The following is a 15129-nucleotide window of genomic DNA, read 5'->3' on the forward strand; positions in this document are numbered from 1 at the left end:
TATAATGTGGCCCACGTGTCGCACCTGAGATTTAGCAAAGGAACATTTCTCTAGTTTTAAGCTCAAGATACCACTTTGTAGACACGGCAGTGCACTTCTCAAGCATCCTTTATGTCCCTCAACTGTCTGCGAAAATACAATGATATCATTGAGATACACTAAACATTTTATTGGTTTCAATCCACACAATAATAAATTTGCAAACCTCTCCAAACTAGTTGATGGATTTAAACCAAAAGGCATTATGAATAATTCATACAGCTCAGAAGGCACAGAAGGTGCCATCTTGAGTATATCCTCAGGAACAGATGGTGCCTGGTGATATCGAGGCCTCATATCCAGGGTGGTGAAATACTTTTTAGTGGTGAAATATTTTTTAATTTTCAAAGTGGTTGAGCATTTCATCAATGCCAGTTTTCTGTTTGCATATCACTAAGAGGTGGTAAGTTTTCTCCACTGATGTTCTTTTTAGGTACTCTGCCAATGGGCAATGTCCATAGGCTAGAGGTAGGCTTAATTATTCATCTACATCTACATGGATACTCTGCAAATCACAGTTAAGTGCCTGGCAGAGGCATCTAACTGATGTTGGATGCTTTCTTCTATGACTGATAAATGACAGGGAATGTGGTATGGTCTCTGAGCTATTGACCATGCACTCCCAGTTCGAATTTTATGTTGTGTTAGCTCTGTGGCTGGTAAATACTGTCTTTCTATAAACAGCCACCAGTATTCCTCCAATAACCTATACAACAGGTTCCTGTCCACCTCTGAAAAATGTATTAACTTCTCCCTCAATTGTATCTTTGTAGGTGAGGCGATTGTGCACACTTCCAGGATTGGCAACAGTTTTTGATTATTCACAGACCACTTTCTGTCTCTACTAACACAACTGTAAGTTCTCAAAATTTCGTGAGATTATTTCTTGAACACTGACGAGTACTGTTCCACACGGAATTCTAATAGCTTGTGTTCTGAAGTCATCTAAGAAACCACTAACAGGTATCTCTCTGCTAATGCTTTTGGCTCAGCGCATGTGTCTCTTCACATGTACTCAGTTTCTGGCAAGTGTATCGACCAGAAAAATAATTCCTGCAGACTCTTGGATTTTGGTGTGCTTATGACGGTAAGGTATGTGATTTAATACAGATTCAAGGGACAGTTCTTTCTCCTTGAGTTACTCATGCCTTTGCATTGTCATCGCCATAAAATGAGTATGTTGAGTCATGGTATTGGGCAGTTGGCAACCATATGTCCATGAATCCCTGAAAGTGTCATAGCAAAACATTCCACAGATAAACATCCAAATCCTATCCTGTTTTCCTAAGCACCTCCGTATCAAAATCATAATCTCTTTCACCAATATCTACATCATCACAGTATGTTCACAATGAACTAAATGTTATGTTCCCAGTACACTAACGCAATAGCACAGCAAATTTAATGCCTGTTTATCACCAAAGGTTAATTAAAAAGCTCACCTGAGCACCTTTGTCTATTAACACTTTGCTGTCTGCAGGTCTCGTACAAATTTATTCGCTTGGCGCCGGCAGTGCTAAGTCAGATTACTTGGTTTGTCGCCGGCCACTTGTCACCTTTCCGTTGATAACAAGCTTCAAACACGTTGACTTTTATGCACTTTAATTTTCTGGAAATCCTCTATTTTGCTGTATCGCTCCACAACCTCAAATTTTTTTTTCAAGTAACTTCTCTGCAAGTTCTACACTGTTATAATAATTATCCATGCAGAGGTGATGCCACTTTCCATCAGACGGTGTCAATAGTTCCATCACTGTTTTTGCCAAAGTCTGTCCAGTGCTGGAATATATCATGAATGAGGAAATGTATCCCATACTCGAATCACACAGTACGTCGTATTTCATAATTTTCGATGGATTGTAAGCTTTAAAATTTAACCGCCCAAGCCACAGTATCAGTCCTTCATCAACTGAGATGTTTTGACTTAGATTAAATGTTTCTTTAAACTTTTTGGAAAAATAATCAATTACGAATTGCACTTTGACAAGCCAGTCAGCATTACCTGGTGTATTGTTGCTGTCAGAAAAATGTAAAAATTATAATATTTGTCTGAATCGGTTGGGAGACACTGTTTTGCAAAATATCGGTGTGTCTATGAACGGATTTGTTGACTAATAATCATCGATCCTTGCTTTTTTTACAATTTCCATAAGGATAGAAAGCCCAAACCATGTTCTAAGTTCGAGTCCTGTAATGTCAGCAAATTTGGCATTTTTTAAATCCAGTTTCCTTCTATTGCAATTTTGACTGTAGTAACGTTGGTTTCATTGCTAATATATTCAAATAGATCATTCCCAATATATAATTCTACGATATCCTCAACACTCTGTGTATCTTTGGGAAATATGTTTGGACCCGGGGATCCTTCAAATTTTTTACTGGTCCTCGGTATATCAAAGTCTCACCATTTTGCACTGTCTTCTTCATCTGATGCAACCGAATCAGTTGGCAACTGTAGCATTCGCCGAATTATTCTTGGATGTATTTCACTATCTTCCGACGATTCTGCTTCACTTTCATTTTTTTGACATCCAGTGTCTTCTTCCCAATCGGCCAAGTCATCTGGAACGTCAGACAGGACATCTGCGCATTCATCGTAAATAATCCTATTGTCTCTTCGTCCACCATGATGAAAGGGCACAAGTACTTATAAAAACAAAACACTTGTTGACGTGTGTAACTTACTGTTACCTAAACAAAACACCAAGAGAATGCAAAAGATACTAAAGTGCTGTCGACAGCCACTGCGCAATACTATGCTCACAACACCGCTGAGGTGTCACTGGCCACTGAGCGATACTATGCAGACGACACCACTGCAGTGTTGCCGGCCGTTGACCACTGTTTCGCGCACGACACCACTGTGGTGTTGCCGGACGTCATAGTGTTAAAATCTTGACCAGTTTGGCTTAGATGTTGTCTCTAACAATCAGATTTTCCACCTCAATTAACTAGGTTAGCAGATTTTATTGGGATCTTGGAGCAGTGGCCATACCAGCACCTCTTCCATTTCCTGGTCCATAACTTCCATTACTGTGAAATCCGAAATCCTCTGTAGCCTCTGTTCTGCCTATACCTTGAGCAGCTACACTATTTAGGTGGTTGATCTCTACAGTAAATAGAGCAAGGGGCATGAAACTTCGCTGTTACACATCCTAAGGCACTTGCAACACATACAATTTGTCTCTGTTCTGAAAATGTGGCATTCATCACATCCACAAGAGGGCGACAAGCCAAAGTGGTTACCTTCTTCCCTCAACAATGTGAGGCGCACAGCCTCTAGTAAAGATGGGGGTGAGTAAAATTTTATCTGTCAGCCAATTTGTGAACACAGTTCTAACCTCTGCCTTTTCAAGACTAACATCATTTCATTTGTTCAGCCCTTAGAGATGGGTATGGCATAAAATTGAGCAGGTGTGATTGAAAACGGCCTCAATATATTCTCCATTCCTCTGTCAGAGAAAAACACATTGTACCAATAAAACCTTACACATTTTTATGTCAGTGTAACATTCAGCCAACTCTTTGGCTACCGGCATTATGAATGGCTACTTATGTTCTCATGTCTCTTGTTAACTTGAAGTGTGAGATGTCGAATTAGCCTAAAAGAAATAGCTCTGAAAAAGGGGTTGGATGCAGAAGGTGGAATAATTTTTATTTCCAGGTATGTTTCTCATAAAAAAAAATCCAAGTTTTAGACCTTCTACCCCTTGTGTGTTATCCACCACCCTGAAAAAACCACTAAGAAAGGGCACTTTTTCAGTTTTTCCTTAGTAACTCACTTCCAGTGTGCTTTAGGCAAAAATATGCCATTAGCATTGTTAAAGAGCATTAAATGTCCTGTTAATTTCATATATAACATGGTGGAAAATTCAGAACGTCTACTGAGATATCGGGCTGTGAAAATCTGCAAAAATGTCAAGAAGTCTGAAAAAACATTAGATGTCAGTTGTTTCACCTTCTCTCTCTCTCTCTCTCTCTCTCTCTCTCTCTCTCTCTCTCTCTCTCTCTCTCTCTTTTTTGTTATGTGCAGAATGCGTAATGAGCTTTGTTGTAGAGGATTTAATTTCTTTCAAGATTCATACAAAATAAGTCCTGTTGAAATACAAGTATTCAAAAAACAAATTACTGTCGATTGGAAACAATGGGGATACTGAAAAATCATATCCACTGCCTGGCAAAACTGTGCTTTCAATTTGGGATTTCATGTGGCTTTCTGTGAAGTGGTCAGACCACGTGTCATTACCTGGGTGGTATGGCTTCATAGAAGAGGTGCGTTTGGCCAACCTTGGTATGTAATAGCATATGACGTAGTGTCTAGTGGTCAAGAACCAATTTTGAACTCTGTCGTCATTCGTCTTGGTGGGATTCACACAATAATGTCCTTCATGGGAGCAGTAGGCTATATTGAAGCCAGCAGCAGCCTGAAGGAACTTCTGTCATGTATTTATGTGGAAAATAGCCTTGAGAAGTTGATGTCTGGCCATGTCTATGCTCGAGCATTGACAGCTCATGTTTTAGTTCATCAGGCATTATCCAGCTTAATATCTGATGCTATTCAAATTACCCTGATGAATGTGATGGTTTGAACAACATGTTTTATGATAATGATAGATGTGTTATCATATCCACACAAGACAACCCATATTTCTGCAGTCTCAGTGCAAAATTAACAAAGAACTGGAAGGACTAGGGAAAACTGACAGCACAGCCAAACTGTGGATTTAGTATTTCCGGATGGTCACACTGATAAAACACTTTGCTGAACCAGAAAGGATGACAAGTTGACAGCTTCATCTTGACATGGCTCAGAAAATGATTCCATATTTCATGACTAGTTAAATCTATACTTGATGTTAACAAATTTCTCTTCTTCAGATATAAATTCCTTGCCACTGCCAGTCTACATTTTATATCCTGTCTACTTCGACCATCATCAGTTATTTTGCTCCCCAAATAGCAAAACTCCTTTAGTACTTTAAGTGTCTTATTTCCTAATCTAATTCCCTCAGCGTCACCTGACTTAATTTGCCTACATTCCATTATCCTTGTAAATAGCCTTTCGCACTCTGTATATTACCCATGCCACCTTCAGAATTTGAAAGAGTGTATTCCAGTCAACATTGTCCAAACACTAATTGTACACTTCATGCCAATTTGACATCTGTTGTACGTAGCCTTCATGCTGCTGCTATTTTAATGTCCAGCTGTGTACACTGAAATGTCATGTGTATGTTTTACAGCAAGTAAAATGTGGCGAAATTCAGCCCATAATGCTGAAACTTAACTCCCAGTGAAATCACGTACTGTCCACTGGAATGCAATCTGTTGCATTTAAAGCAAACAATATGGTGTGTTCAGAGTCCATCAACAGTATGCTGCAGTCAGAGACCTAGTATTTCATCACAGCTAAACGGTAAACAAGCATATGTCTCACTACTTCTACTGTAACTGACTGCATCATGGGTACCACTGATGCAGCAGTGACCCACACTCAGGGCATGGCTGACTGACTGCTGTAGCAGTCTAGCACAGCCAAAGAGTTAATTAACAATGCATAGATCATCTTTTATAATTGAATAACTGCAACTGTATTTTAATTAATTACTCAAATTCTGTATGTTTAAGGAAGGAAGGAAGACAAGCATTTAATATTCCATCGATGGTGAGGTCATGTGCCTTAACTGATTTAGGAGAAACTGCTTAAATAATAAATTTGGATGGCTGGTTGGAAATTTCAACTGCTGCTGTCCCAAACGCGAATCCAATTTCTTACCTTATTACACCTTGCTCATTCTAAATATGTTCACACAAATATATACCAATACTATTCTAGGCCAGTTTTCTGTGCACAACCACAATCATCAGATTTAATCCTTTCTTCATTGTATTGCTAATTATCTGGTGATCGCCTAGAAGTGATTAATTTATATTTACATCACAAATTCATCAACTGCACTACTTTACCTTTTTTTATGTTCACATAACAATCTCTCCAAGACACTATCTATCTGTTCAGCTGATTTTCTAAGTCCTTTTGCCAGCCCTGACACAATTACAATGGACTCAGCAAATTGTAATTCCCTTTCTAAATTTATTTTCACTTCCTTCACTGCCCACTCAATGTACAGATTCAATAAGCTGGTTGGTTGGTTGGATTAAAAGAGGGGGAAAAGGACCAAACAATGAGGTCATCAGTCCCTTGTTCCAACTAAAACAATGCCACAAGTGTGAGAATAAAACAAACGAGACTGACAACTAAAAACGGAATGAAAGGAAAAATCACAAGAACAATTAAGTGCAACAAACATGTAAATGGAAAAAGGGAGACAAGAAAACCATAGAAATGCAAGAAACGGGATGAAGAGATTAAAACAACAAAGCAGATTACCATTGCTGGCTGACCAAGAGAATAAAAAAGAAGCCAGCCACTCTCCAACACATTAAAACCTTCACCGTAGAAGCACTAGGGTGAAGGACACAGAGGGACAAAGGACATGTGCTAAAACTTAGATCAAATGATAAACCAACCATCATGAATAAAACGTAAAACTAAATCAGCCGATGAGGTGTTGTCAGATAAAATTAGCGACGAGTCCGGTAACCCAAGATTTAGACACTTGGCAGTCAAAGTGGGACAGTGCACCAGAATATGGGCCACTGTCAACCAGGCGCTACACAGACACTCAGGCAGCTCTTCACAGCGCAGAAGGTAACCATGGGTCGCCCAACCATGGCCAATGCAGAACCAGCAGAGAACAACTGATTCCCTGCGAGAGGCTCACATGAAAGACTTCAACACATTAGCAGTCTCCTTAATGACACGCAGTTTGTTGTGTGTACTGTTATGCCATTCCGTCTCCCAATGCCGAAAAACTGTATGACTTAAGTTAGAACGCAGATCAGGTTCAGAGATGCCCATCTCCAGAAGAGGTTTCCGGACAGCCTGTTTGGCCAGCCTGTCGGCAAGTTGCCTGGGATACCAACGTGTCCTGGGGTCCACACAAACACCACTGAATGATAAGACCGATCCAGGGCATAGATGGACTCCTGGCTGTACGCTACCAAAAGATGGTGAGGGTAGCACTGGTCTTTAGCTTATAGGCTGCTCAAGGAGTCAGTACACAGAAGAAACAATTCCCCGGGGCATGAAGAGATATACTCAAGTGCACGACAGACAGCCACCAGCTCTGCAGTCATTGGGCAAGGACTGCTGTTCAAAATGGCCTCTGTGGACATAGGCAAAACGTACATGACCATCAGCCATTTAGCCATTGGTGTAAACCACTTCAGAGCCCCAGAACACATCAAGAATCGAGAGGAAGTGACAGTGGAGAGTGGCAGGAGTAACTGAGTCCTTAGGGTCATGCGAAAGGTCCAGACAAATCTGTGGCCTATGTGTACACCATGGAGGTGTATGCAAATGGACCTGGATGGGAGGTGGTAAAGGGAAGGACTCCAGTTCAGGCAGAAGGGATCACACACAAACCACAATCATTAGGCCTGACCTATGCCGCCGTTGCGGGAGATGAACTGCCGCGGTGGAAAAAGGAGACGGTAATTCGGATGCTCAGGAGAACTACGAAAGTGTGCAATGTAACTGGCTAGCAGTTGTGAAAGTTGGATCTGCAATGGAGGGACTCCAGATCCCACAAGGACGCTGGCCACTGGACTGATCCTAAAAGCTCCTGTCGCCAGGCGAACGCCACAGTGGTGCACTGGGTAAGCACATGCAATGCAGAGGGTGCTGCCAAATCATAAATCAGACTCCCATAGTCAAGGCAGGATTGAACAAGGGCTTTATTGAGCTGTAGCAGCGTAGAGCGATCTGCACCCCAATTCGTGTTGCCAGGCAGCAGAGGGCATCCAGGTGCTACTAGCACTTCCACTTAAGCTGATGAAGGTGAGGTAGCCAAGTCAATCGGGCATTGAAAACCAATCCTAAGAATCGATATATCTCCACTGCAGTGAGTGGATCATCATGAAAGTAAAGTTCTGATTCCGGATGAACGGTACGACGCTGACAGAAGTGCATGACACACAACTTAGCAGCCCATGACTGCACCTTGTGGATGGCTCCCTGGAGGCGCCGCTCAGCAACACCAGTGCTGGTGGAGCAGTACAAAATGCAGAAGTCATCTGCATACAGAGAGGGTAAGATGAACGGCCCTACAGCTGCTGCTAGACTGTTAATGACCCCATTCTCCTGGATATGGGGGGAACTATGGGAGGCACCAACTTGGACACAGAAAGTACGGAGCGACAGGAAACTCTGGATAAAAGTTGGGAGCGGACCTCGGAGACCCCACCTGTATAATGTGGCAAGGATACAATGTCGCTAGGTAGTGTCATACGCTTTGCGTAGATAAAAAAAAAAGGCAACAAGGTATTGGCATCTGGAAAAGGCTGTTTGGATGGCAGACTCAAGGGGCACAAGATTATCAGTGGTAGAGTGCCCCTGGCGGAAGTCGCCCTGACATGGAGCCAGTGGGACACCTGACTCCAGGACCCAAGCCAACTGCCGACACACCATGCATTCCAGCAGATTACAAACAATGTTGGTGAGGCTGATGGACCGATAACTATCCAAATCAAGTGGGTTTTTGTTGGGTTTGTGCACCAGAATGATGGTGTTCTCCCTCCATTGCAATTGAAGGATGCCACCGCACCAGATTTGGTTGAAGATGACTAGGAGATGGCACTTGTAGTCCGACGAGAGATGTTTAATCATAATCATCTGACGGTGGATCCAATTCGGCCCAGGAGCTGTGTCGGGGCGATGTGCAAGTGCACTGAGGAGCTCCCACTCCATAAATGGAGAGTTATAGGGTTCACTGTGGCGTGTAGTGAATGAGAGGACTTTCCTTTACATCCGCCATTTGTGAGTGCGAAAGGCTGGGGGTTAGTTCTCCAATGCAGAGGCTGGAGCATAGTGCTCAGCAAAGAGCTCGGCAATTGCATTTTCATTGGTACATAGCACGCCATTGATGGTAACGCCAGGGACACCTGCTGGGGTCTGGTACCGAAGAAGATGTCTGATCTTCGTCCAGACTTGGGAAGGTGACGTATGGCACCCAATGATCGACATGTATCTCTTCCAACACTCCTGTTTCTGTCATTTAATAAGCCGGTGTACACGGGCACGGAGCCGCTTAATGGCTATCAGATACTCTAGGGAAGGGTGTCGCTTATGTCACTGTAGAGCTTGCTGATGCTCTGTAATTACCTCAGTGACTACCGGCGACCACCAAGGGTCTGTCTTTCGCCGGGGGCACTCTAAAGAGCGAGGGATCGCGTTTTCTGCCGCAGAAACGATTGTGGTAGTCACCTGCTCAACCATCACATCGATCTTACCATGTGGGGGAGGGTCAATGGTGACATCAGAGGTGAAAGTTTCCCAGTCCACCTTGTTTAAAGCCCACCTGGGCAGGCGTCCGTGGGCCTGACGCCGGGGCAGTGACAGGAAGATGGGGAAGTGGTCACTCCCACTCCAGTGGATAGATGGGAGAAGTCCTGGGCTGCAAAATGATAAATCAATGGCCAAGTAACTATCTCGAGCCACACTGAAATGTGTGGTGGCCTCCAGTATTTAGGAGGCACAGGTCGAACTGAGACAGTAAAGTTTCGACATCTTTGCCTCGGCCAGTAAGCACGGTGTCACCCCACAAGGGGTTATGGGTGTTAAAATCTCCCAAAAGTAAAAAAGGTTTAGGGAGTTGATCAACTGGTGCAGCTAATACAGTCAGGGGTACTGCACCATCTGGGTATACATTGCAGACAGTTATTTCCTGCGTCGTCTGTATTCTGACAGCCATAGCTTCAAGAGGGGTTTGAAGGGGGCACAGGTTTACTACAGACTGAGTTTAGGACATAAATGCAAACTCCACCTGACACTCGATTATAGTCACTATGGTTCCTGTAATATTCCTTATAGCCGCGGAGGGCTGGGGCCTGCACTGCCGCGAACCAGGTTTCCTGGAGGGCAATGCAAAAAGCAGGTGTAAAGGTTAACAGTTGCTGTGACTCAGCCAGGCGGTGGAAAAAACCGCCGCAATTCCACTGAAGGATGACATCATCATGAGACTGGGATGGCATGGAACACTCAATGAGGCAGTTTACACCAACTTTTTGCCTGACCAGTCTATATCCATTTTGTCTGAGGGCCCGGCAAGATAAAGGTCCTGAGCAGATGCCAGAATCTCCATCCCATCCTCACACATAGAACTTGTAGGTAGCAGTGGTGTGGGTGCCACTGCAAGTTCCTTGTTCTTAGGGGTCTTCTTTTTCGATTTCTTGCACTGTTCCTTGGGTTTCCCTGGCTGGGAGGACTTCACTGAATCAGTCTCCGGGACTGAGGATGAGCGTGAAGCCCTACGACCAGCTGCTTTTGGGCTCTTCAGCCCCTGATGGGTGTCACCTTTCCCATTAGTAGAATCCTGGGAAGGGAGTGACCCAAGGGGCCCCTTCCTAGCTAGAGGAGCCGAAGAAGCCTTATGCTTCTCTGGCTCAGAAGTGGGGACTGAAATCCCCGATGATTGGTGGGTGTTGCTCCCAAAGTAGGTGGTGCAGGAGCAAAAGGGAGGGAAGTGCCTCCCCCCCACCCCACCATCAAGGGGGCAGGTGTAGTCTCTCGGTTTTGAGAGGTGACAGGAATTCGAGAAGCTGATGGGGTGAGAGCTGATCTCACAGCGGTGGCGTATGAGGAGGTCATAGCCACAGGGTGTAGGCTCTCAAATTTCCTCTTAACCTCAGTGTAGGTCAGTCGGTCCAGCGTCTTACATTCCATGATTTTCCTCTCTTTCTGTAAGCAAGGTGAATGATGCTCTCTGCAGTTGACACAGATTGGAGGTAGGGCGCAAGGAGTAATCCGACAGGTGGGGCTGGAAGCACAGTGGGAAGACATATGGGCAAACTTCCAGCACTTAAAGCACCGTATTGAGGGAAGGACATATGGCTTGACATCACAGCAGTAGACCATCACCTTGATCTTCTCGGGCAATGTATCACCCTCAAAGGCCAAGATGAAGGCACTGGTGGCAACCCATTTATCCCTCGTACCCTGATGGACGTGCCGGATGAAATAAACACCTTGCCGCTCTAAATTGGTCTGCAGCTTGTCGTCAGACTGCAAAAGAAGGTCCCTGTGGAATACAATACCCTGGACCATATTTAAGTTCTTATGAGGCGTGATGGTAACAGAAATATCCCCCAACTTGCCACAAGCGAGTAATGCCCATGACTAGGCAGAGGATGCTGTTTTTATAAAAACTGACCCAGAGTGCATTTTGGACAAGCCCTCAACCTCCCCCTACTTGTCCTCCAAATGCTCCACAAAAAACTGAGGCTTCATGGACATGAAAGATTCCCCATCAACTCTCGTACATACGAGGATACCGGGGCGAGTAAGCTTCACTGCCATCCTTAGCCTGGCATTCCTCCCACAGTGAGGCCAGGGAGGGGAATGACTTGGGGTCATATTTCTTACTATTAAAGTTAGACTTTGCCCACTTAGAGACTGCTGGTGGCAGACCATCAGCAAGAGATGATGTACTATGCTTCATGGCATGACATCTGCCCTGATGCCACCCACTCGGACTAGGGGCCCTCCTATCGGGCACCACACACCGCAGCAAAGGTCACCTGGCAGGATGGCCATTGCTGGGAGTCCCAATGCCCCAGGGTGATGGACATCTACTCCTTGGAATATGTGGGGAGTTAATGGCGCAGGCATGGGCAGAGTGTTCCCTGTGTTGTCAGGGGGACCAACAGAGTACATGGCGGCCCCACCACAACGGACTGGCTACCATGCTGGATACAAGGTACAAAGAAGTCCATGGTCATTGTCAGCACAGCAAGTGACACTGCATAGTGCATTGTGGAAAACGCACCCAGGTAGGTGTCCTCGCCCAAGAGATGGAGAATGGGCAGGACTACAATGCGATGACGAGAAAGTGGGCTAAAGATCTCAATGCATGATGGACACGATGCACCATGTAAAGCGCCCTTCCCCAATCGGCTCACTCTTCGGGAAAATTTTGAAAAAAGGAGGTCAAACCCTTCAGGGGACCATCACATAAAGGCTGAAAAGTGTGAGGCTCCTTTTAGTCGCCTCTTACGACAGGCAGGAATACCTCGGGCCTATTCTTACCTCCGGACCCGCAGGGGGGGAAATAACGTGGGGTATAAGCAACACCCATGTATCACTCTTTTCTTAATTATTGCCATTCTTTGATGTTTTTCGACTCTTATAGTGCAGTATGGTTTCTAGACAAGTTATAGATAACCTTTTGTTCCCAGTTTCTGATCCCTGATAACTACAAAATTCCAGTTAACACTGTGAATTGCTTTCTCTAAATCAATAATTGCTATAAATTTGAGTTTGATTTTCTTCAGATTATCTTCTAAGATAATCTGTAGGGACAATATTGCCTTGTGTGTTCCTATATTTCTGCAGAACCCAATCAGAACTTCCCCAAGGTTGGCTTCCACCAGAAGTTACATTTCTCTGTAGATAATCCCTGTAAATAATTTACAATAATAATTGATTACAGTGATAGTTTGGTAATATTTACCCCTTCAGTACCTGCTTATTTTGGTATTGGGATTACTACATATGATTCTTCAAGTCAGTGGGTACCTCCCCTGTCTCACATAGTCTGCATACCAGGAGGAATAGTTTTATCACAACTTGTTCTCCCAAGAATATTAATGCTGAGGTCGTCTGCTCCAGGTGCCTTGTTTTGATTAAGATATTTTAGTGCCCTGTCAAATACTTCTCACAGCATTGCATAGCCCACGTCATCTTCATCCACCTCCACTTCCTTTTCCATAATTTCGTCTTCAAATTTCTTTCATTTATATAGCCGTTCCATTTATTAGTTCAACCTTTCAGCCTGCCCTTCTTTGCATAGTACTTGCTTCCCAGCTGAGTTCTTGTCATTCAGACATATGTTTGTTTTTCTATACATGGCATCTATTTTTCCTAGTCATGGATGCTTCTACAGCTTTTAGCTAGTACATTTGCTGTGTTTTTATATTTCTTCCTTTCATCAATTACATTCAATATCTGGCATGATGGAAAATCTAGGTGGAATAACAATATGAATCAGCCTATACTGTTACTTACCACATAGAGGAGGCAATGAAGAGCAGAACACATTTAAAACACCTGGACATTGTATTCTCTGGGTGCCGCGCGAAAGACTACAAGGCTCTTATAGGTTTTCTACCTACTTGCTCATTCATATCCTCCAGGTACTACAGATTACATTCTGCTAACTTGCCTTCATACCACACACAGGGAAGTTACCCAGAAACATATAAGGACTTCTATGATGTCATGTGAGAATTGAATAGCCTACTACCTACAATAGGTACATACTTTATATTTTATGCATTACCATTCTTTAAATATAAATTTCAGTAGAAGCCATGTGCCATTGTTAACAATGTAAACAGTGATTGAAAGTTATTATTGTGTAGCAGTTTAACTTCCCAATTGGATGTGAAACAGAACAGGTGTGCCAACTCAGGAGTTCAGATTAGCATTACTGTAATTAATATTGTTTAAAGAATGGTTTGCTTATGATAGAAAGTATAATAAGGTCTGGCATGCAGTCTAATGTTATAGTATAATGTGAGTGCCAGGAAGACAGTAATTAATGGAAAGTTCATTACACCTGTTGCCAGTGATTTGTAAAGCAGTGCAGTATTTTCCGCCATTCTCATGAACCTCATTCTAGATGTGATGGTACAGCCAACAGTCAGCTGCAGTGTAACGGTGTAAATTTACGTAATCACAATAATTTTTGTGTTGTTATGTACCTAGTAAGCATTACAAAGTTCATTTCAGTCATGTGTAGATTCCTTGTTGCAATTTTCACACAGATTAGCATCATTTCCATGTATTTTTTTATGGAAAGAAATATAAGCACAAAAATTTTAAAATAAATAAAAGGTTATATCATTTTCACCCAAACACTGACAGTTTTCCGACACTCTCACCACATTAGATCAACAGTTATTCATAAGCAGAGCACTATTATCCCCTATTATTACTATGATGATTGGTCACTAAAGAGCACATAACAAGACATGAAAAGCAAACATCATTAGAAAAATAAGTTTGTTATCATTTATATTGTAAATGTAAATAGGAAAATTTGAGGTTTCAGGGTATGTTTTTTGAAAACTGAACTCACCATGCCAGCCCATTGAGTATGGAAATGAGGTCTGGAATAAATTGTCGTATCTTGTAGTTAGTCTTTTCATTATGCTTGCTAAACTTTCTACCTCATCTTGCGTTAGATCAGTCATTTGCTTAATATGGGTTCGAGGAAGGATCATTGTCTCAAATGGCCATACAGCCCAATATGGAACTAAAACCACCCAGTCACTATTTTCTATAACCACGCGAACCTGGAGAAATACAACAAAATGTTAAACAACCACCACACAATTTTATACTCTTTTATATAATTTTCCAACTACAAACCACTTTTCTGAAATTATTATTTCTATAATTACGGTAACAACTGATCAAATTTTAGCACTTGCTGTTCATTGTGGTATCACACAATACCTGGAAAAAGATTCTCACTTAAAATAACAATAATAAAAAAAAAAAATCACAGCTGTAAATGAAAAGCATAAAATTGTGGCTGTTACACAATATTAATTAATACTGAAGAGTCTCTAACTGCAATGAACTGATTTTAGTGAAAGTAAACATGCTAAACACATTTATAAGGAAAGTCATGAAATAAATTCAAAATTCTGTACTAATACCTGTTACACCATGATCTTATAAAAGCTAAATGTAATCATTAATACTATAAGGTACGGGGAGTGGTTGTAATTTTCAAATTCTCATTAAGTATTGCATAGTATTCTGAGAAAATCTATACATGAAAGGATCAAGTGGCAACCAATAAGATTTATGTGTGTCAACAATTTGGCAGAATTTTTTTGTAGACCTCTTATTGATGTAGAGCTTAAGTTACACACAAGTTTCATTTTATGCCAATAAACATAATTAGGCAATTCATTCTCAAAATATTCATACTTCTAAAAACATTATAGTTAAAGATA

The 15129-nt window shown here is 42.4% G+C and overlaps 1 protein-coding gene across 2 annotated transcripts in view; it reads right to left on the reverse strand.

The window, feature by feature from the left end:
* LOC126469617 (probable galactose-1-phosphate uridylyltransferase) overlaps positions 1 to 15129 on the reverse strand; it is a 190538-nt gene that overhangs the window by 14374 nt on the left and 161035 nt on the right. For both annotated transcript variants that reach the window (XM_050096738.1, XM_050096739.1), the window contains one exon: positions 14241 to 14457. In XM_050096738.1, coding sequence (XP_049952695.1) covers positions 14241 to 14457 — 217 coding nt within the window. The remainder of the gene's footprint in view (positions 1 to 14240; positions 14458 to 15129) is intronic.

This window comes from Schistocerca serialis, chromosome 3, assembly GCF_023864345.2.
Source record: "Schistocerca serialis cubense isolate TAMUIC-IGC-003099 chromosome 3, iqSchSeri2.2, whole genome shotgun sequence".
NCBI lineage: Eukaryota > Metazoa > Arthropoda > Insecta > Orthoptera > Acrididae > Schistocerca > Schistocerca serialis.